The sequence below is a fragment of the Aplidium turbinatum genome, chromosome 2, assembly GCF_918807975.1.
Source record: "Aplidium turbinatum chromosome 2, kaAplTurb1.1, whole genome shotgun sequence".
NCBI classification, from domain to species: domain Eukaryota; kingdom Metazoa; phylum Chordata; class Ascidiacea; order Aplousobranchia; family Polyclinidae; genus Aplidium; species Aplidium turbinatum.
In genome coordinates, this window is record NC_137473.1 from 8,788,078 (window position 1) to 8,804,339 (window position 16,262).

The 16,262-nt window shown below is 39.5% G+C and overlaps 1 protein-coding gene across 1 annotated transcript in view; it reads right to left on the reverse strand.

Moving 5' to 3' along the window:
* Positions 1-314: 314 nt before the first annotated feature.
* LOC145788302 (uncharacterized) overlaps positions 315-16,262 on the reverse strand; it is a 49,279-nt gene continuing 33,331 nt past the window's right edge. The window contains exons 3-17 of the mRNA XM_082600083.1: positions 13,293-13,384; positions 12,660-12,771; positions 10,422-12,297; positions 9,829-9,960; positions 7,676-9,119; positions 6,839-6,992; positions 5,768-5,857; positions 5,485-5,677; positions 5,095-5,168; positions 4,522-4,685; positions 3,741-3,886; positions 3,006-3,092; positions 2,722-2,854; positions 2,047-2,182; positions 315-1,875 (exon numbers count right to left, since the gene is read on the reverse strand). Of these exons, the coding sequence (XP_082456209.1) occupies positions 964-1,875; positions 2,047-2,182; positions 2,722-2,854; positions 3,006-3,092; positions 3,741-3,886; positions 4,522-4,685; positions 5,095-5,168; positions 5,485-5,677; positions 5,768-5,857; positions 6,839-6,992; positions 7,676-9,119; positions 9,829-9,960; positions 10,422-12,297; positions 12,660-12,771; positions 13,293-13,384 (5,745 nt within the window). The 3' untranslated portion in view covers positions 315-963. The remainder of the gene's footprint in view (positions 1,876-2,046; positions 2,183-2,721; positions 2,855-3,005; positions 3,093-3,740; positions 3,887-4,521; positions 4,686-5,094; positions 5,169-5,484; positions 5,678-5,767; positions 5,858-6,838; positions 6,993-7,675; positions 9,120-9,828; positions 9,961-10,421; positions 12,298-12,659; positions 12,772-13,292; positions 13,385-16,262) is intronic.

Genomic DNA, 16,262 nt, shown 5'->3' on the forward strand with positions numbered 1-16,262 from the left:
CAGTTATCGCGCGCGTTAACCAGAAATGGCTACACTTACAGAAATAAGACAGAAAGTTCATGGGAAAAAAAAATTCGCGTGCCGCTTAGTCATCTACAACAACGGAGGTGTTCCTGCCTCCAGCTTATCTCAGTTGATGTCCTGCTTCATAACCAGTTAGCCTCCAACTTCTGAACGCTCGGCCATGTCCGGCGTATTTTCTCTTAGCATTGCCAAACTCTCATCTATGAATGATATCTTTCTCACACGTAACCTCACGAAGATAGAGCCACACAGATCACACTCTCATGAAACAGCAACACCAAATTGCGGACGATTCGTCGAAGATTCATTTGCGAGAGAAACTACAAAATACCGCATGTACATTCGCAAGACGATAGTGACGTCACGACATGCTACATGAAAACCGGAATGAAAAACAAATCAAGTGTAATGCAACAAGACACAAAAACGCGGGAAGCGAAAACATAAAGATCTTCCGTCTCGCCTTCATAATTTTGAACGTCTTTGTTCACTTGGCGAGGGTTGCAAATCGATCTATATGATATGAGTAGCAGAAACACAAAAACAGAATTGTGCAAAAATAAAACAACCGTAAGCAGAATTTATGTTACTTAAAACTGCGTCATTCTTATGATAATTCAACCTACAAATAACCAGACCAGAGAGAAGGACGCACTCCATACCAACCTTATTTTTCTAACATTATTCAAGGGAATTTACTCTTCGCAAGTTGTTTTGGCCATGCAGTTGAGAGGAAATCCGTTTAGAGTTAGCTTCATCGAAAAAAGAAATTGACAAAGTTGTCGTTGCCGCATGAAGGGAAATAACCAACCAGTGATAAAAATGGCAGGAAGTGACGTAAGAAACAGATACACAAACACTCCGGCCAACCACACTGCTTTCATCATTGGTATTTAAAACGCGATAATTAGAGCAGCTTAGATTTTGATATAACACTGATCACAATACAGCATGATCTCGTTCATTAAGTTCTGAAACGTGATTATAGGATTTTTTAGTCGATTCTGTTGAATTATTAAACAGTGGAAATTTGCTTTCCGAGTCCGACCGCTGCACCTCCTTGCATAGTTTCGCGTAAACGGCCGTCTCTCTTCTTCCAGGGAATTGCATCATAGACAAATTCGCGTCGTAGCCTGTATCCATTGTGAGGCTTAATACTGCACTTTCTGTTTCGGTTAAGACCCGATTTGGGTCATTTCTTTGCGGGTCAATTGGATTCAAGTCAGAAGTAGGGGTATAAGGTGGGACCTCAACGGGCTGATATTGATTTGCAGTCTCTATTTCTTCATTTGTGAATTTTAAAGGTGAACACTTCCTCTCATTTACTTGAAGCGGCGAACCGTAACAGGTAGCTGCTTGGTCAGCCAATCCGTTCATGTTTGACTCTCTCCACAATTCAATGGATTTTGCTCCTTCCTTTGGAGGAGCCGAATCACGTTCAGGCTTCCAAGGATAATGATGAGGAGTAGGATGCACTGCGTCTGGTTTAATAGATTCCGAAGCTGGCTGCGAGTTGAAAGATAGTGGGCTGCTACAGGTATCAAAGCTTTGGATGGGCGACTTAGAACAGGTGGGGATATCTTCAGGCAAGAATGACGTCACCTCCTTGGTTTCCACACTTTGACAAGCAGCGTCAAGAGATTGGAAGTCCTGCCGTTCGCAAAATGCTCCTCTCGGGTAAGCTTTGGGAAAGGGAATGGAACGAGTTGAATTGGAATGCAATTCAACAACTTTGCCATCGCCGCGCACTCGATAACAAATTGCTTTGTCGATTGGTCTAACTGCTGTGATCAATTCCACGAAGCTTTGAGAAAGTTCACCAGTCATGATGGGTGGTGGTTTCTTTTGAACCTGAAAATCAAACAAATTCATGTTAAAGTTTTTTGCTGAGCTTTTCATCTGCAACAATAGCCTGAGTTGAACATGTATCAAAAAGAATGTGGCAGTGAACGTACCAGCCAAGATAGGACTTGGAACACACCACTACCACACGCTAAACCACCTCTACACTTTGTTACCCACCCAGTTCCCTCGGGCTTCATCTAGCAAATCTTTGGCAAGTATTGTTTTGATGTCTGTTGAGAAATCCAATAAAAAATTGCCACGTGATAAGTTCTTCTTTTGCAGGATATCCGATAGCACATAATAGTTTGAGCGCCTGGAAAACAAAATTTATTTTATCGCAACAGTTTGTTCTAAAATATCGTCAACAAAAATCAATTGGAGATTTTCAGCCAGTGATTTCACCCTTTGCTAAAAAATAGCGACAAAGTGGAGTGCGATAACCCAATTCACATACACTTCCGCGACTGCTCTTGGGAGCGTTTTGTGCAAGCACAAGCGTGACGTGATAACAAAAACACAGAGCAATAAGTAGTTGGTGGTTGTGGAAGCAAAAACCTCTTGAATCATCAAACCAGTCTTTATAGATGACAGCAAAATCCGTCATTTTCACGTGGGTTCAAAGTGTTACATTGATTGCTGTTTAGGTATAGATGACAAGAGAAATTTATTGAAACTGATGCAAGATTCTTCGTTTCAAGGGATACTACTTTCATTCGAACCGATCTTGGTTACTTGAATCTTACTTAAAATACCATATGCAAAAACAACGTTGAGTTTTTGCTAGTTGGGGTCCTTAAACCCCCAAACCCCATTTCAAGAGGTCTTCAACAAAACATCACGACTTCAACTTACCCATGTGACCCTTCAGCTTGGACAAGATAGGAATTTGCCGGCTCTTCCTGCATTAATTCAAAGTCCATCTCTTCACAGCGAGGCTCTTCTGGAGGAGGATTGGCTAAGCTGTTACATCCACATTCTTCCAAATCTGTTTTCATGAATAAGTGACGTTTTGTGTAAAAAGTCATGCTTTAACATCTGGCTGAAATTTTTAATAAGCACTTTCAAATCGTATTTGAAGTCGTACCAACTAACTTTTTCAACGCAACCAGACCAAACAAAATACAGCAAACGCTCACCAAAGATGGAAGACGCTGGAATCGACCATCCTGAGTTCAAATCCTCAACATCTTCTTTTTTCAAAGGTTTTAACTCTTTCAGATAGGCTGAAAATAATAACAACATTTATATAGCGTAACCTTCGTAGTAAAAATCATGCCCCCAGGTATGCGAAATCAATTTAGATGGATTAAATGCAGCTGTGGATGACTTTGTAACAACAAAAGATAATTTGCTTCTTAACTGCGTGTTACGCGAAACGACGCTGATTTTCACGTATCAATCTTTCATTGATCATCAAGTTGTTTTACACTAAGTTTAAAATTAACAGTTTTGATAACGGTTCCAGCTCTGCCACCTACGCAAGCCGATCATCATAGACAGTAGTCTATGTGCATTGCAAGAGAAAAGTATAAGCAACATTACGCAAACGTTAAGCTGGTTAACTTTCAAACAAGCTTTCACAACTCAACGATGTCACGTGATCAAAATCACAATATCACGTAACAAAGTCACAAGAGTAACATGCCGTGCCGGCTGCACAGTCGAGCGGTTACGAGCTTGTACGACGCTCAAAAGGAGGCCAGCTCGATACCGCCCAAGAGCGTGCGGCTGTTTGTTTGTCAATACAGAGATAAAACATTTAAAGGTGGACATAAATATTGTCTTCCTTGCCTTTACATCCAAATTTATCTATTCTAAACCTTCAACCACTTGGCGCAAGCCTGAACAGCCAACGACAAAATAAAACTTACCGTGGAGAAAGAATCCCATAGCTTTGCTGCGAATCATATCTTTGACTGCTCGGCCAGAAAACTTGCTCAGCATAGGATCAGCTCCACACGCCAGCAGCAACCGCGTCATCTCTACGTGATCGTATTCAACAGCGTCGTGTATTGGCCTTGAAAAGAAGAAGCCGTTTCTGAGTTGGTTGTTTTAAGAATGCATGACCAAAGCTTGAAAAGATAACAGCGTGCCGACTCGGTGAAAAATCAGCATCATTGTTTCATCAGACCAGGGGTTTGAAACATTTTCCACCCCGGGCACTCCTATTCTTAAAATAGTGACATGGGGACCCCTCGTCTGTGTTTATGATCAAAGAGAAAACACTATTCCTTATCGAGACCCTCATATTTTTCACTGGGGACCCTTGGAACCACTGGGTTAGATCTAATTTGGTATATATGAAAACAGTATTAAAAAATATCACACAAAAACAAGTCATAAATCAATATAACAAAGTAGTTGTGCTGTAGTTTGTTATTTCAATATCACATGAGTGCTTCATCATTTAATGCCAAATAACCGTTTTTTGCATTGATTCAACGCCTGTTTACTTTCTTTCAATGTGACAAGCGGTTGATTTTCTGTCTGGGAGGTTTTACGTCTGGAGCAATGATTAGAAGCACATGTGGAAACGATGCAATCTATCGCAACAGTCGCATATAGCTCAAAACATCAGAGCCGCTAGAAAGAGATTTATCACGTGCCGCATCATTATGTGGAAGCACTTGAGAGACAAACATTCTTTGCTACCTAGTTCCATCCTCGGAATTTATGTTCACATCAGCCCCGAATTCCAACAAGATTTTTGCAGCTTGTAGCTTCCCGTGTACACAGGCTTCATGTAGTGCGGTGTAGCCTGCATTGTCCTTTGAGTTAACATCAAAGCCATGCTCCAAGTAATGCTGAATGTTGTCCTGAGAAAACAGAGAGGCTAGAATTCAAGTTTTATTGTCAAGGAGTCTATAAATCGCAGTTTTGCAACTCGTTGTATTGCATAGCTCACGATTTTAAAAATAGATAGATTTTCCTTCGTCGCAAAACGTATTATTCGTTGTACTCGACGCTCTACATAACTGGCACAAACCAGATTTTTCAAATCATAAAGCATGAGAAGGTAGAGAATAATTGGCAAAAATATGTCTGTACTCATTAGGCTATGCTACTGTTGTTTCATAACTAGTAGTTTAGTCATCGATTAAGCCTAACGTACGCACGTTTTAAGTGACATCACACCAGCGTATTATGTTATAGATTAACGGTATTTATATCATGCAGAGCAGTGCTTTTTATTACCATTCTTTACAATTCCAATACATCTCTTACCATATATCCAAATCTAACTGCTTTGTGCAAAACCGTTTCTCCAATCGCTGAATTACAAGTTAATTTCTTCATATCTGAAACGAACAAGCCAATAGTCAAAGGCTAAATGATACAATTGCGTCTTTGTGTTCGTCAGTCAGCACGACTGACTTTATCAAGAGTAAAACTACCTGACGAAACGTCGAAAATACAAAGCTAGTTATCATTTCAACATCTTGTGATGTAGTCTACAGTCACCGGGAGAACGCACGAAATTAATCTATGCCTGGTAACAGTCCCATTCTGTATTCATATGAATTATGACGGTTTTAAAACCATAATTCTATAATAACTCAAGTCTACGCTTAACTTTTAACCAAAACAAAACAATGTATAAAATAAAAACTTTACGTGGGGGCAAAGGGGAAGAATGCGGGGCCCGTCGATCTCTAACACCTCCCAGCGGAGTAGAAGCGCGGGATTTCAACGGATGCAGATGTTTGAACCCGATAGGAGTACTTGCCGCAGAGGAGCAAGGAGAAGCAGAAGGAAGATCATTTTCTGTGCTTTTCATCTGCGGAGTGCGAGATCGAATCTGGAAATCCTACAAGACGGAAGATTTTAGCTTGAAAAAAATCATATACATGGTGTTATTATTAGCTTTAAAAGTGATCAACAAAAGTTAAACATTTACCGGTATAGAGGACGATCCTTCCTTGGACGGAGTAGAAAGAGGTGTTGAAGCCAAATTGCTCTTCAGCTTCGAGGGAGTATCAGATAAAGCCTAAAAAATAAAATTTTCTTACTTTTAAACCAAACAGTTAATAAAAAAATTTGCTACAATGTTTTTATACCCATGCAGAGAAATGCTCATAACTTTATTATTAATTTATTCTCCGAACAAAAAAGACTTAATATATGATGCGTATTAAATATTATATATAATATATATATATCGCTCTGCTTTGCTTTTTTGCTTGGCATTGAGCACTTTTTGTAGTATTAATAGTTTTCATTGTTTTAATATATTATATTGTATTTTTTTTCCAATATCAGATCATGTACCGGTAACATATTAATTGGTTTATTCTCCGATCAGAAAATTAATATTTATTGAGTTTGAGAATATTCTCCATCCGAAAAGCTTCATCGGAAACCAAACACCAGTAGCCTACTTTAATTATTATTTATTATCAGCATTTTCGCAAACTTGTAGGAGCGCTGAACCACTAACAGTAGAAAGTGAAATATCTGCTTGTAAAAATTGCCAGTCAACTATTCGATATACAAAATAACGTTGAGTAGAAGTGATTTGTCATTAAAAGTTACTGTGGACGATTCAACCACAAACGCTGTTCTCATTTCTTTACACGCACAGCCGGCAGCCCAGCGATCTGGAACAGCTTCGTGACATGTCCAAAACCACGCTCAGAAAATTAAAAAAATAGCGAGTTAGTGTGATGAAAGTATCCAAATCGATTCACTTCTAGCTTCTCCAGCACAACCAAGGTAATAAAATCCATCACTTTCACATTCAAACGGATTTGCTCGTCTGGGAACCGACAGGCTAACACCAGTAGAAAAAAGACGATTGCTTAACAAGGTGGTTGCATTACGTCTACGACATCACAAACCAAACTATGTCGCAAATAAGTGTTAGTAACCTCGTTTTGAACTTCGACCTCGCCGTCGCCATGGCGTTACCACAAATTTTTATGTCAGAGTAAAACAAAACATAAAGTTTATGAACATACAATAACTTTACCTTCTTGGGGGTGGTCTGGCAAGGTTTCGTCCATGGACCCCCTTTCGTTTGCAATGAACTTACTTTCTTCAACGATTTTACATTTTTCTTTTCTTCCAGTCTTTTCTTTAACGTGCTCTTGTTGAGAGAACCAGGAGGTCTTCCTTTGCGTACACTAAAGCAAAAATCATGCAAATGCATACAATTTCTACCAAGTAAACACTGGGAAAGAGATTACAACTTTTTGTTCACTTATGGGAAAATTATAATTTTTGCTCTTTTTGTAGACAAATTATCGTTTTAAATAAAGAAAAGTTATGCAGTAGGAGCATTTTAACTTTTTGCAGCCAGATATTTGCATTTGTGTGCAGCTTCATCGAGAAGCTTGTCTCGTTGGATTAAGCAGTTTTGGTTACTCAAAATGATATTTTAATTGATTTTTATTACAGTTGTTGAGGATTAGACATCCTCAGTAGCCTTGATTTCAACGGTGGAGTGATGTTCATTGATTGGACTCTCCATCGGTAGCATGCGTCTCCGCAAGATACTTATCGAAAGCACGCGACTAAGTCTTTGGCAAGACACTTAATGTCATGATTTGAACTGGAAAAATTTAGCATCTTTGTCGTTCCGTGCACTAAATCTAAATTTACCAACCGGGCTTTAGTATGGAAACGGCATCAAAATATCTTTGACGATGAACGCCAAAGTTGGCGCTCTTTCAGGTTGATTTTTTTTCTAAAATCTTCTTCACCACGCATTACAGACTTGAACTCGGTTTAATAAGTTTATCAATTTTCACTCAACAACCAAGTCAACGTGATTTCAGTTAGAACGAGCTATATTCAATGCACTAACCTCCCAATGACTGGCTTGGGTTTTACGCCGAAGACTTTGTCTTTAATTTTTTGCTTCAGCTTGGCTTTAGACGCGACATCAGCTTGCTTGTTGCCGATCAAAGGCGGTTTCGTGATACTTGTCGGAATATCATTGTTACCGCTCTGCGCCAAAAGTGACTTCGGCTTTCGTCCCCGTTTCTTTTTTATTTTCTCCAAAGCAGGCGCCTGAGTGGCTTTCGCTTGATCAGTGATCTGAATGGGAATTGTTTTTTTCGTTTCGGAAAGCACGGGTGGGTGTGGGGTTGTTATCTGCGGTACTTCTGTAATTTTTTTAAACACATCTTCAATGGCTATGTTGCCACCTTTGTTGGGCATGTTACTGTTAGCCTTCTGGAAGACTGCGTTTAATACCTGAGCCTCGCTCTCTGTCAGATCGCTTCCAAATAACTGATTGTCAATTGGCGTATCGCTTACAAAGTTTGTACTTGAGGTAATTATATTCGAAGTTAGTGCTTCTAAAGCTTCAGACTTCTCGCAATGGGGGCCTTTGTACATTTCAATCAAAGAGCAAGAACTGGCAGATTCCGCGTTTGGTTTGTCCATAATTTCGTTTCGAAGTTTGAGTTTTCGAGCGACAGTATCAGCTCCTCGCTTCTGGGGAGACGGAAGCTCATCTTGTAACGTTACAGAAGCGCCGAGACTTCCCGCTTCACTTGAAGATCGTGTCCGTCTCCTTCGGTCAGTTTTATCGGGAGTTTTGCAGTCAACCTCCACCCTTTTAGTCGTACATTTCACTTTCTTCTTTTTTTCTTCCGGTGAAAGTTTGTGCAAGGTTTCTTTTTTCTTATCATCTGTTGTTGGAGTGTTTCTTACTGTAGAAGATGCCTTAAGATTAAGCTTTGAGACTTTCGAAGTTCCTTTTGTCGAATCCACGGTCTTCTTTCTTCCTCTTATCTTCTTTGGTGTATTTTTTTCTGGACTCGCATCTGGTTGAGAGGTGTCTTCCTTGTCAGAAGACAAAACTCTCATGCTCTTCCTTTTCTTCTTTCTTCCTCTCTTTATTTCGGTGTCGGACTTATCCTCCACGAAAGATGAAGAGGATCCCGACTCACTTAACACTTCTCTCTTCTTTCTTCCTCTTCGCTTCTTTCGGAAATCTTCAACAGGTTTCTTTGGCTTTCTGCCACGTCTAGGAGATTTAGTTGGAGTTGTCACAGCATCCTTTGATGTTCGCTCCTCCTCATCGGAATTGTGCTCCTCGAAGGAAGTAGACAAACGGCACATCCCCAAGGAACGACGAGAAGACAAGCGCATCGAGCGACTACGAGGGAGCGGTTTTCTTCCCCGTCTACTAGGGGTACTGCTCTGGATAGGGCAACGGAAGTCTTCATCTTCGGAGTCGTCGTTTTCAGGCTCAGTACTTGAGAAGTCTTCGTAGGCCCAGCTGTAGTAATATTCATCTTCTGAAAAATTCACATAAAATATATTTTCACAAACAAAATACAGGGTGTTTCAAAAAATTTGACATCATTGTACCGTCATGTAACTTTGCCAATCATCGTTTACTTTACACGATCTCAAATTTTAACAGTATGTACAGATTCAACATAAAATTTTATCTTTTAGTTTTCAGGCGTTTTTCTTTTTAGATGTAGAAATGCCATACAATAAAGTAGAAAAAGCATTCTGTGTACCGGAGTATGCTAGAACACAGTCGAATAAGACTGTGCACCGTGTATTTGCGCAACGATTTGGAAGAAAAGGGCCAGATGGAAAGCAGATTTGGACATGGCATAAAAAAGTTCGAACAAGAAGGTTGCTTGTGCAGAGTAAAAGGATCTGGCCCTTTTCTTCCAAATCGTGTATGTATAGTATCGAATCAGAAAACACACATTTTTCAGACTTTTTATTGGATGATGCTTCACGCTGATACATACAAGAAAATTCTCCAATGCCGACCGTCAAACACGCAGCAATGCTCAGTATATATGACTGAGTTAAATGTCATTGCAAATAACAAATGATGCTCGCTTAAGCACGTTCAATCGTATTTCCCACCTTGTTCAAATCTTTAGCATCAAACTTTTATTTAAATAATATAGCCTGAAAGTGACCTTCGAAATCGCTGTCGAACTAAGCAATGACTTAACAATAAGAAATCTTGGACCTAACCTGTTTCCGATTTTCGACGTCGTTTTTCCCGTTTTAATGAAGGGTCATTTCCCGACGTGGTGAGTTTTAGTTGCTCGTCGCCGTCTGTTGTTTGCTCTGCCGAGACTTCTCTGCTCGTTTGCTCACCTGCAACTATATTACGGTGTGACGGTTAATTCTTGCTTTTAAACGGCTACTTGGAAGGTTATAGAAAGCGGTTTTAAGCATTGCCTTATTTCAAAAACCGATAAAATTTGAATAGATCAATCGATTTTCCACTAGGCTTCCTTGCGCCACTGCAAGGGTAAATATTAGTCGAGGATCGGGCGTGACCGAGTAAACTTCTATACTTTGCACAAAATCTTAAGATTCGTAGGCTATATACTTATTATTTATAAAAAGAAATCACGTATCACACAAAATATCACACGACGCCTTCGAAAAGGGTGGTCAACAAATGTTATTTTATTCTGCACAAGATGACGGTAAGTGATTTACCCGGAAATTAGAAGGCATTCATCTCTAGGGATAAATTTACCCCAGATAAAAATGGTGGGTTTAAAGCATCTTAATGTTTGACTAGTTCAATAAAATAAATTTATTTCCCGGTCTACCTGGGGGGTGCTTTCGTTTCCTTCCTCTCCTTCCTTTTGGCTTAAGATCTACTTTGTCGGTAGCAGAAGGTATCTTATCATTAAAAAGAGATTTTGTTGCATCGTCTGGCAGTCTTCGATTGGTAGAAGTAGCTGGTGGTTCCACGCTTTCCAATGAAGATGCGTTCCGTTGAGAGTATTTATTGCCATCTAGAGGCTGATGTTTTGTCAAATTTTCGTCACGTTTAGCAGAAAGGCGCTCTTGATCTGCAGAAATAGACAAAGCCACTGGCTCTAATTTATCACGTGGCCCTGCTCTGTGCTTTGTCAGTCCTGTCAGTCGCTCTTTGGAAAAGTCTTTTACTTCTTCCAAAGACCTTCTTCGGACGACCGGGGGCCTGGCACCATGTTGGGATTGAGAAAAAGTTCTAGGAGCAAATTGATCGGCAGAAGACGGATGGAGAAACTGTCGTAAATCCGTATCTCTACTCTTCTGTTTAACATAGTTTCTCATGTCAGTGTCATGATGTTGCCTCGTTTCCAAGGGATCTGTTCTTTGTTGATGCTTAGTTGATTCAGGAGAAACTAACCGAGATGAAGGAAAACTCATGCCACTTTCAACATCAATAGGATGCTGTTGTACTGCGTTCAGGGAAGTTTTAGCTCTAGGCTGATGACCTCCATAGACAATAGTCGAGTTACTTATGTGTTGGTCAGTATTCTCTCTATTTCTGCTATACCGGTTTTCAATCTCCTTCCAGGAATGAGTGTTCTCTCTATTTTTGTTGTACCGAATTTCAGTTTCTTCCCTAGAACGAGACACATTTTTAACTTTCCGTTCGCTCTCTCTGGGCTGAATAGGAGCAGAGTTAACCTTTTGCTGGTATGCATTGGTGTGGCGTTGTGCAGGGTTCCGCTTTGGTGCCAAATCATTAGGTGTTCTCTGGTGCGCACTTGACGCGTATTGACTCCGCTGAATAGAATGAGGATCATGGCAGTTGACTGGAGAAGGTTTTGATAATCCAACTATTTGCATAGCAGCAGGCGTGGGAGTGTAAGGGTTGTACACCATGCTATTTATTGGATAGGCCACTTCGTTGTAACTAGCATAATATGGAGAAAATGGTGTGGTCGTTGCTAATTTAACAGGGGCAGCCGGAAGTCGACTTTGAGAGTCTGTACTGTTTTGGGTTGAGATTCTGTAAAAATCGTTTTGGAATGGCAGCTTTGGAATGCGGCCATCCGAATCAGGGATATGTTGGGCACCGTACATTGAACTTCCCCGACTGCCACTCTCAGTTATTCTTACAGGATTTGGCGGAGCCGTATTGTCGGTTTTTGTGAGGTCGTCGATTCGAAACGAAGATTGTTTCTTATGCTCCGAGCCAGAAGCGAATTTGCTTGACACGTATTGCTTGTGGTTTACTTCTTGGCTTTTACGCACATCTTTTCTCGCACGATCAGAATTAGGATTAGTTACCGCAGCGGCATCTGTCGACCGAGATGGTTTAACGCTACTGGGTTCAGTGTTTTGCCTTGACACGTTTATACCAGCGTTGAATGTCAAACTGCCACTCTGAGCCGGCCGCAACATATGCTCAAAGGGGCTTGGAAAGCGATCGTGGTAGTAGGAAGCGGGCTTAGCTTGCTGTGATGCTGGCTCTTGAGGAATTTTGTTGTAAGCCTCTTCCCTGGTTATCCCTTGCAATGACAACTGGTGAGTTTGGTCCCGGAGAGAGTTCCCTTGGTGCAGAGGAAGGTAAGACACCAGTGACTCCTTGTAAGCGCGGCACTGCTGCTGCTGAAGGGCCAGAGAGTGTTGAACATCAAGCAAATATGGAGACGATTCTGGTATGATGGCCTCGCCAGTGTACGATTGCTGCCATTCCAATGCACTCTAAAGAAAATAAACAAGCATAAATAATTTTCACAATGCGAGTAACGCTGTTGTTCACTGGTCGACCCTGATGTTTCGGGATGAGGACCAGGCTTCTTTAAAGCAGAATGGAGAGAAAGCTTGTTCAGAGTGCGCTTACAACAAGGTAAAATAGTTGCAAAAATAAATTCATTGTGTAAATGACTTTGCCTTCTCTTTTAAATTCAACATTCCACAGGTAATTTATAACAAATTTAGCAGTACTAATCTAAAACTCTAACAGTTGTGTTTGTCTGTATCTTCCACATGATATTAACCATGTGACTATTAGCTTTATCGCTACAGCGAAATGACATTAATCAAGATTTAAAAAAAAATCGCACTGGAGGTTGCTTGTTGCTTTGCTTGGCCGAAAGCTGGATGCTTTGATACATATTTTCAACAGAGATGTTGTTCTTGATGGAGTAATATTCAGGCGTTTGTCCATGTCGATCTCTGAAATGACGCAATAGATAATTGAAAATGTCGCATGAAGAAAATAAAACACTTGTGAAAACATATTTAACCGCATTGACTGGTCAACTCTAATAGTTGAGACTCAAGTAACAGCCAAGTAGAATGTTAACAATTCTTTGGTATGACTTGGTGTCGTTCTCACGTGTACTGACTCAAGGGTGAGTGTTTTGCCACGCAGTCACTACCAACACCACACAATCACACATCCGTAAGACGATTGTTAATAATGTACAATCTCAGTAGCTGCAAATCTCTACAATAACTTGTTTCGTGAACCCAAGCCAAAAAAATTGGCATAACCCATGTCCTCAGCTTCGCTGAGCTGCATTTCTACCTTTAATGTTCATATTAAGAAAACTAGTTTCTTTTCTAAAAGCCTTAATATTTTCATGCGTCCGCGGCAATTTTGTGTCCACACCTCTATTTTAACCAATGACAATACAGTTATAATCTAAAATAAGGCCAAAAACAAGTGTTCTTTGCGCGTTCCTGTAACTTACCGAACAGATACGCTGGCACCACGACGAAGTAAGTATTCTATTGTCTTTATATCCGCCATTTGAGCTGCGAGGTGAAGTGCACTTTGACCAGTCTACAACGAAAAAAAACACGATAAGTTAGTTCGAGACTGAAAAAGCAACCAGGTTCTTCAAATCAATGACATTGCTTCAATCGTGATTCGCGCAAGAAATTACTAAATGTACTATCAAACGTCAGCAATTCAGCAATCACTGTACGAAGAGAGAGCTTTTTGCCTTGGGCACATCGCAGAGTAGCAACACAAAGACCACGACCAAAGCGCATGCCGTATTTAAGTACTATGACCATAATTGTTTTGGCCACCATGTTATGTCAGTTGGTTATGAACTCACCGCATTACGACGATACGGAATAACTTCAAAAATAATATCTAGCAACGCTCTTAAACATTGAAGCGATGTAAAAAGGGTCTACTTTTGTTCAAAATCGGTATTTTTGTATTGATTAAACGTCTTCAGAGTTCAACCGCTTCAAATGTTGAATCAATGAGAAAGCAAAGATTTTACTCGCTGAAAAGTAGATCAACGAAATTGAAAGCTTCAAAGTGACGTTTACAAATGACGTATTTTCACAACGGTTGGCTTCGTTGACTGCGTAGTTGTTTTCGTATTAACTGAACATGACATGTCAAGTAATAAAACTCTGAAATTATTAAAGCAAACCTTATGTTAAGCATTACTTCATTAATGGAATATTACATTTGGAAGTATTTTATATGCAGAATATTCTACTATTTGTGGGGGTTTCAGCATTTTAAACAATGCAATCGGTAAAGGGTAATTTTTGTATGTGCCGAGGCTGTGGCGAATTTTTTCACAAAAATTAAATTAAAACATAGAGCAGCCTACCAGAGTTTGTGTCGAAAAAAAATACTGTGGAGATGTTTTTCAGCTGAACGTTCATAATAATTGACAAAGAGATTCGTTTCAAATTCACACCGAAACAAAATTGCAAGTTTCAAAATGAAACCAAGACAAAGATTTTTTTGCTTCAAACAACCAATTCACTGGTTATCTACATTTTTTTTTATTTAAAATGCTACTTTGTAGTTCCCCCAAATTACTTATATCATAGGCTGAGACAAATGAGTAATTATTAGATCGCAGTCGGTCAACATTATATGAATGATGCGCAATTATGCGCATGCATTCGTAACAAACTAAAAGTGTTCCCAATTTACATTGATTTAACGTCTGTAGTCGCTGAACCAACCTAAAAGGAAGAATTTTGACAGCAGGGTACTAACTCAGTTTGAGCTGGCGCACGAATATCAACATATTCGCCTATGTTGTTTGCAGCAGTAGGATGGGTTAGGTTCAATTCTTAAATGACAGAAAAACTAGGCCAGGCAAAATCATGTTTTATTGAGTAGGCAAAAAAACAACAGTTTAATAAAAAAAATAAAAATTTGTGCGTCACTTTTCTGGTTGTTCGAAAGGGCATTTCGCATTTTCGTTTGGTTCAAGTCAAACTAACCTCAAACAACCTCAACCCAGACAACAAAATTCATCATTTTTGCATTGATTCAATGTAAAAATGATGAATTTTGTTGAAGAGCTTTTACTGTAGAAATAATCGCAATCAAAAATATCATAAGTTGAAGGCAGATTTCGTCTTGAAATGTTGTTTGCAATAGCCATATGACCAAAGTAGTGTAAAATAATACTAGGATTTCAAGACAAAAACTGTACCTAGAAATTGTATTGCTACATAATTTGCATACGAGACATCGAATTAAACTTGTATAAAATGATGTATTCGTTTTTACCTAAATAAAAATCTAGTCAAATAATCTCGCAGAGAGCTCAAAAGACTAGCGAGGTTTCCTATCATTAAAAGGGACGCTGGTATGCAGTAGAATTTTTAAGTATGACGATATATTTTCTGTGACGTCACAAAGAGGATTGTTGATTAAAAATAATAAAGAAAATTCCTGCAAAGCTCGTGAAAGCTAGCGAAGCTAAGCAAGGTCGCCAATGTTATTTTATTAAGCTGGATTTTGAAATCCTAGTTTTTAACTTGCTCGTATTTCAAACGAAAAAAGGCCGCACTTTTTTGTTTTACAGTATTTCTTCTGCTCTTCGTTTTTAAGAAAATTGGATGGGTCGAATTTTTCAGCCTTTTTATTACATGCCGTAGCCTACCTAATTTCATTAGCTGCGTTTTTAGGTAAAAAGTTAATTTAGTGGTGACGTACAAACCTTTGTTTTTTTTTTAGACCAGTAGTTAGTCAATATTTTTCCAACAATCTTACAAGAAAATTTGTATATGTTTAATTGCTAGATTTTCAGTGAAAACAAGTTGGAAACACTGAGTTGATTTCTTTGTATTCGAGGCTACTAGGCTAGCTACCGAAACCGTAGGTTTTAAGGAAGCTGTGAGTTAACACAAAAGTATACAAAAAAACAGCAGTGTTTTCAGCAATGTAATGTGCTACGATTTTGAATTTGAAGTAGAGAACATCTACTGTTAAGCAGTAGTACTTTAAAAGAGACTTCTTGAGCATTATGGCAAGCTATTTTATTGAACCTGCCAAACAGCTTCAGTTTCTATCACTGGCGGTACAGTAGTAACAGTAAGTCATCAAAATGTCTCCTGCTGTAGTCTAATACCTAGAACCGCTTTAGCGAGAAATTCATTCGCGCTGCGTGTGTGTTCGGTCAATAGAAAAAAAGGCAAAATCTATGTTCTCACTCTGAACACATCGCTTTTTGCAAGGCGGTAAGTGCTTATGGTTTTTGTGCCCAACAGTGATATGCACGCCATCAGGTTAAATAACAAGCGGATTTAAAAACTAGTGTGGCTGTTAATGACGCATAGCTAAGGCTCTTTTGAGTCTTAGATTGGATATGTAGCAGATGCACAAAAGCGATAGGTAAGAAAGCAGCTTATTTTCTACACAAGTCACTCGCCATGCCACAGGCCAAGTT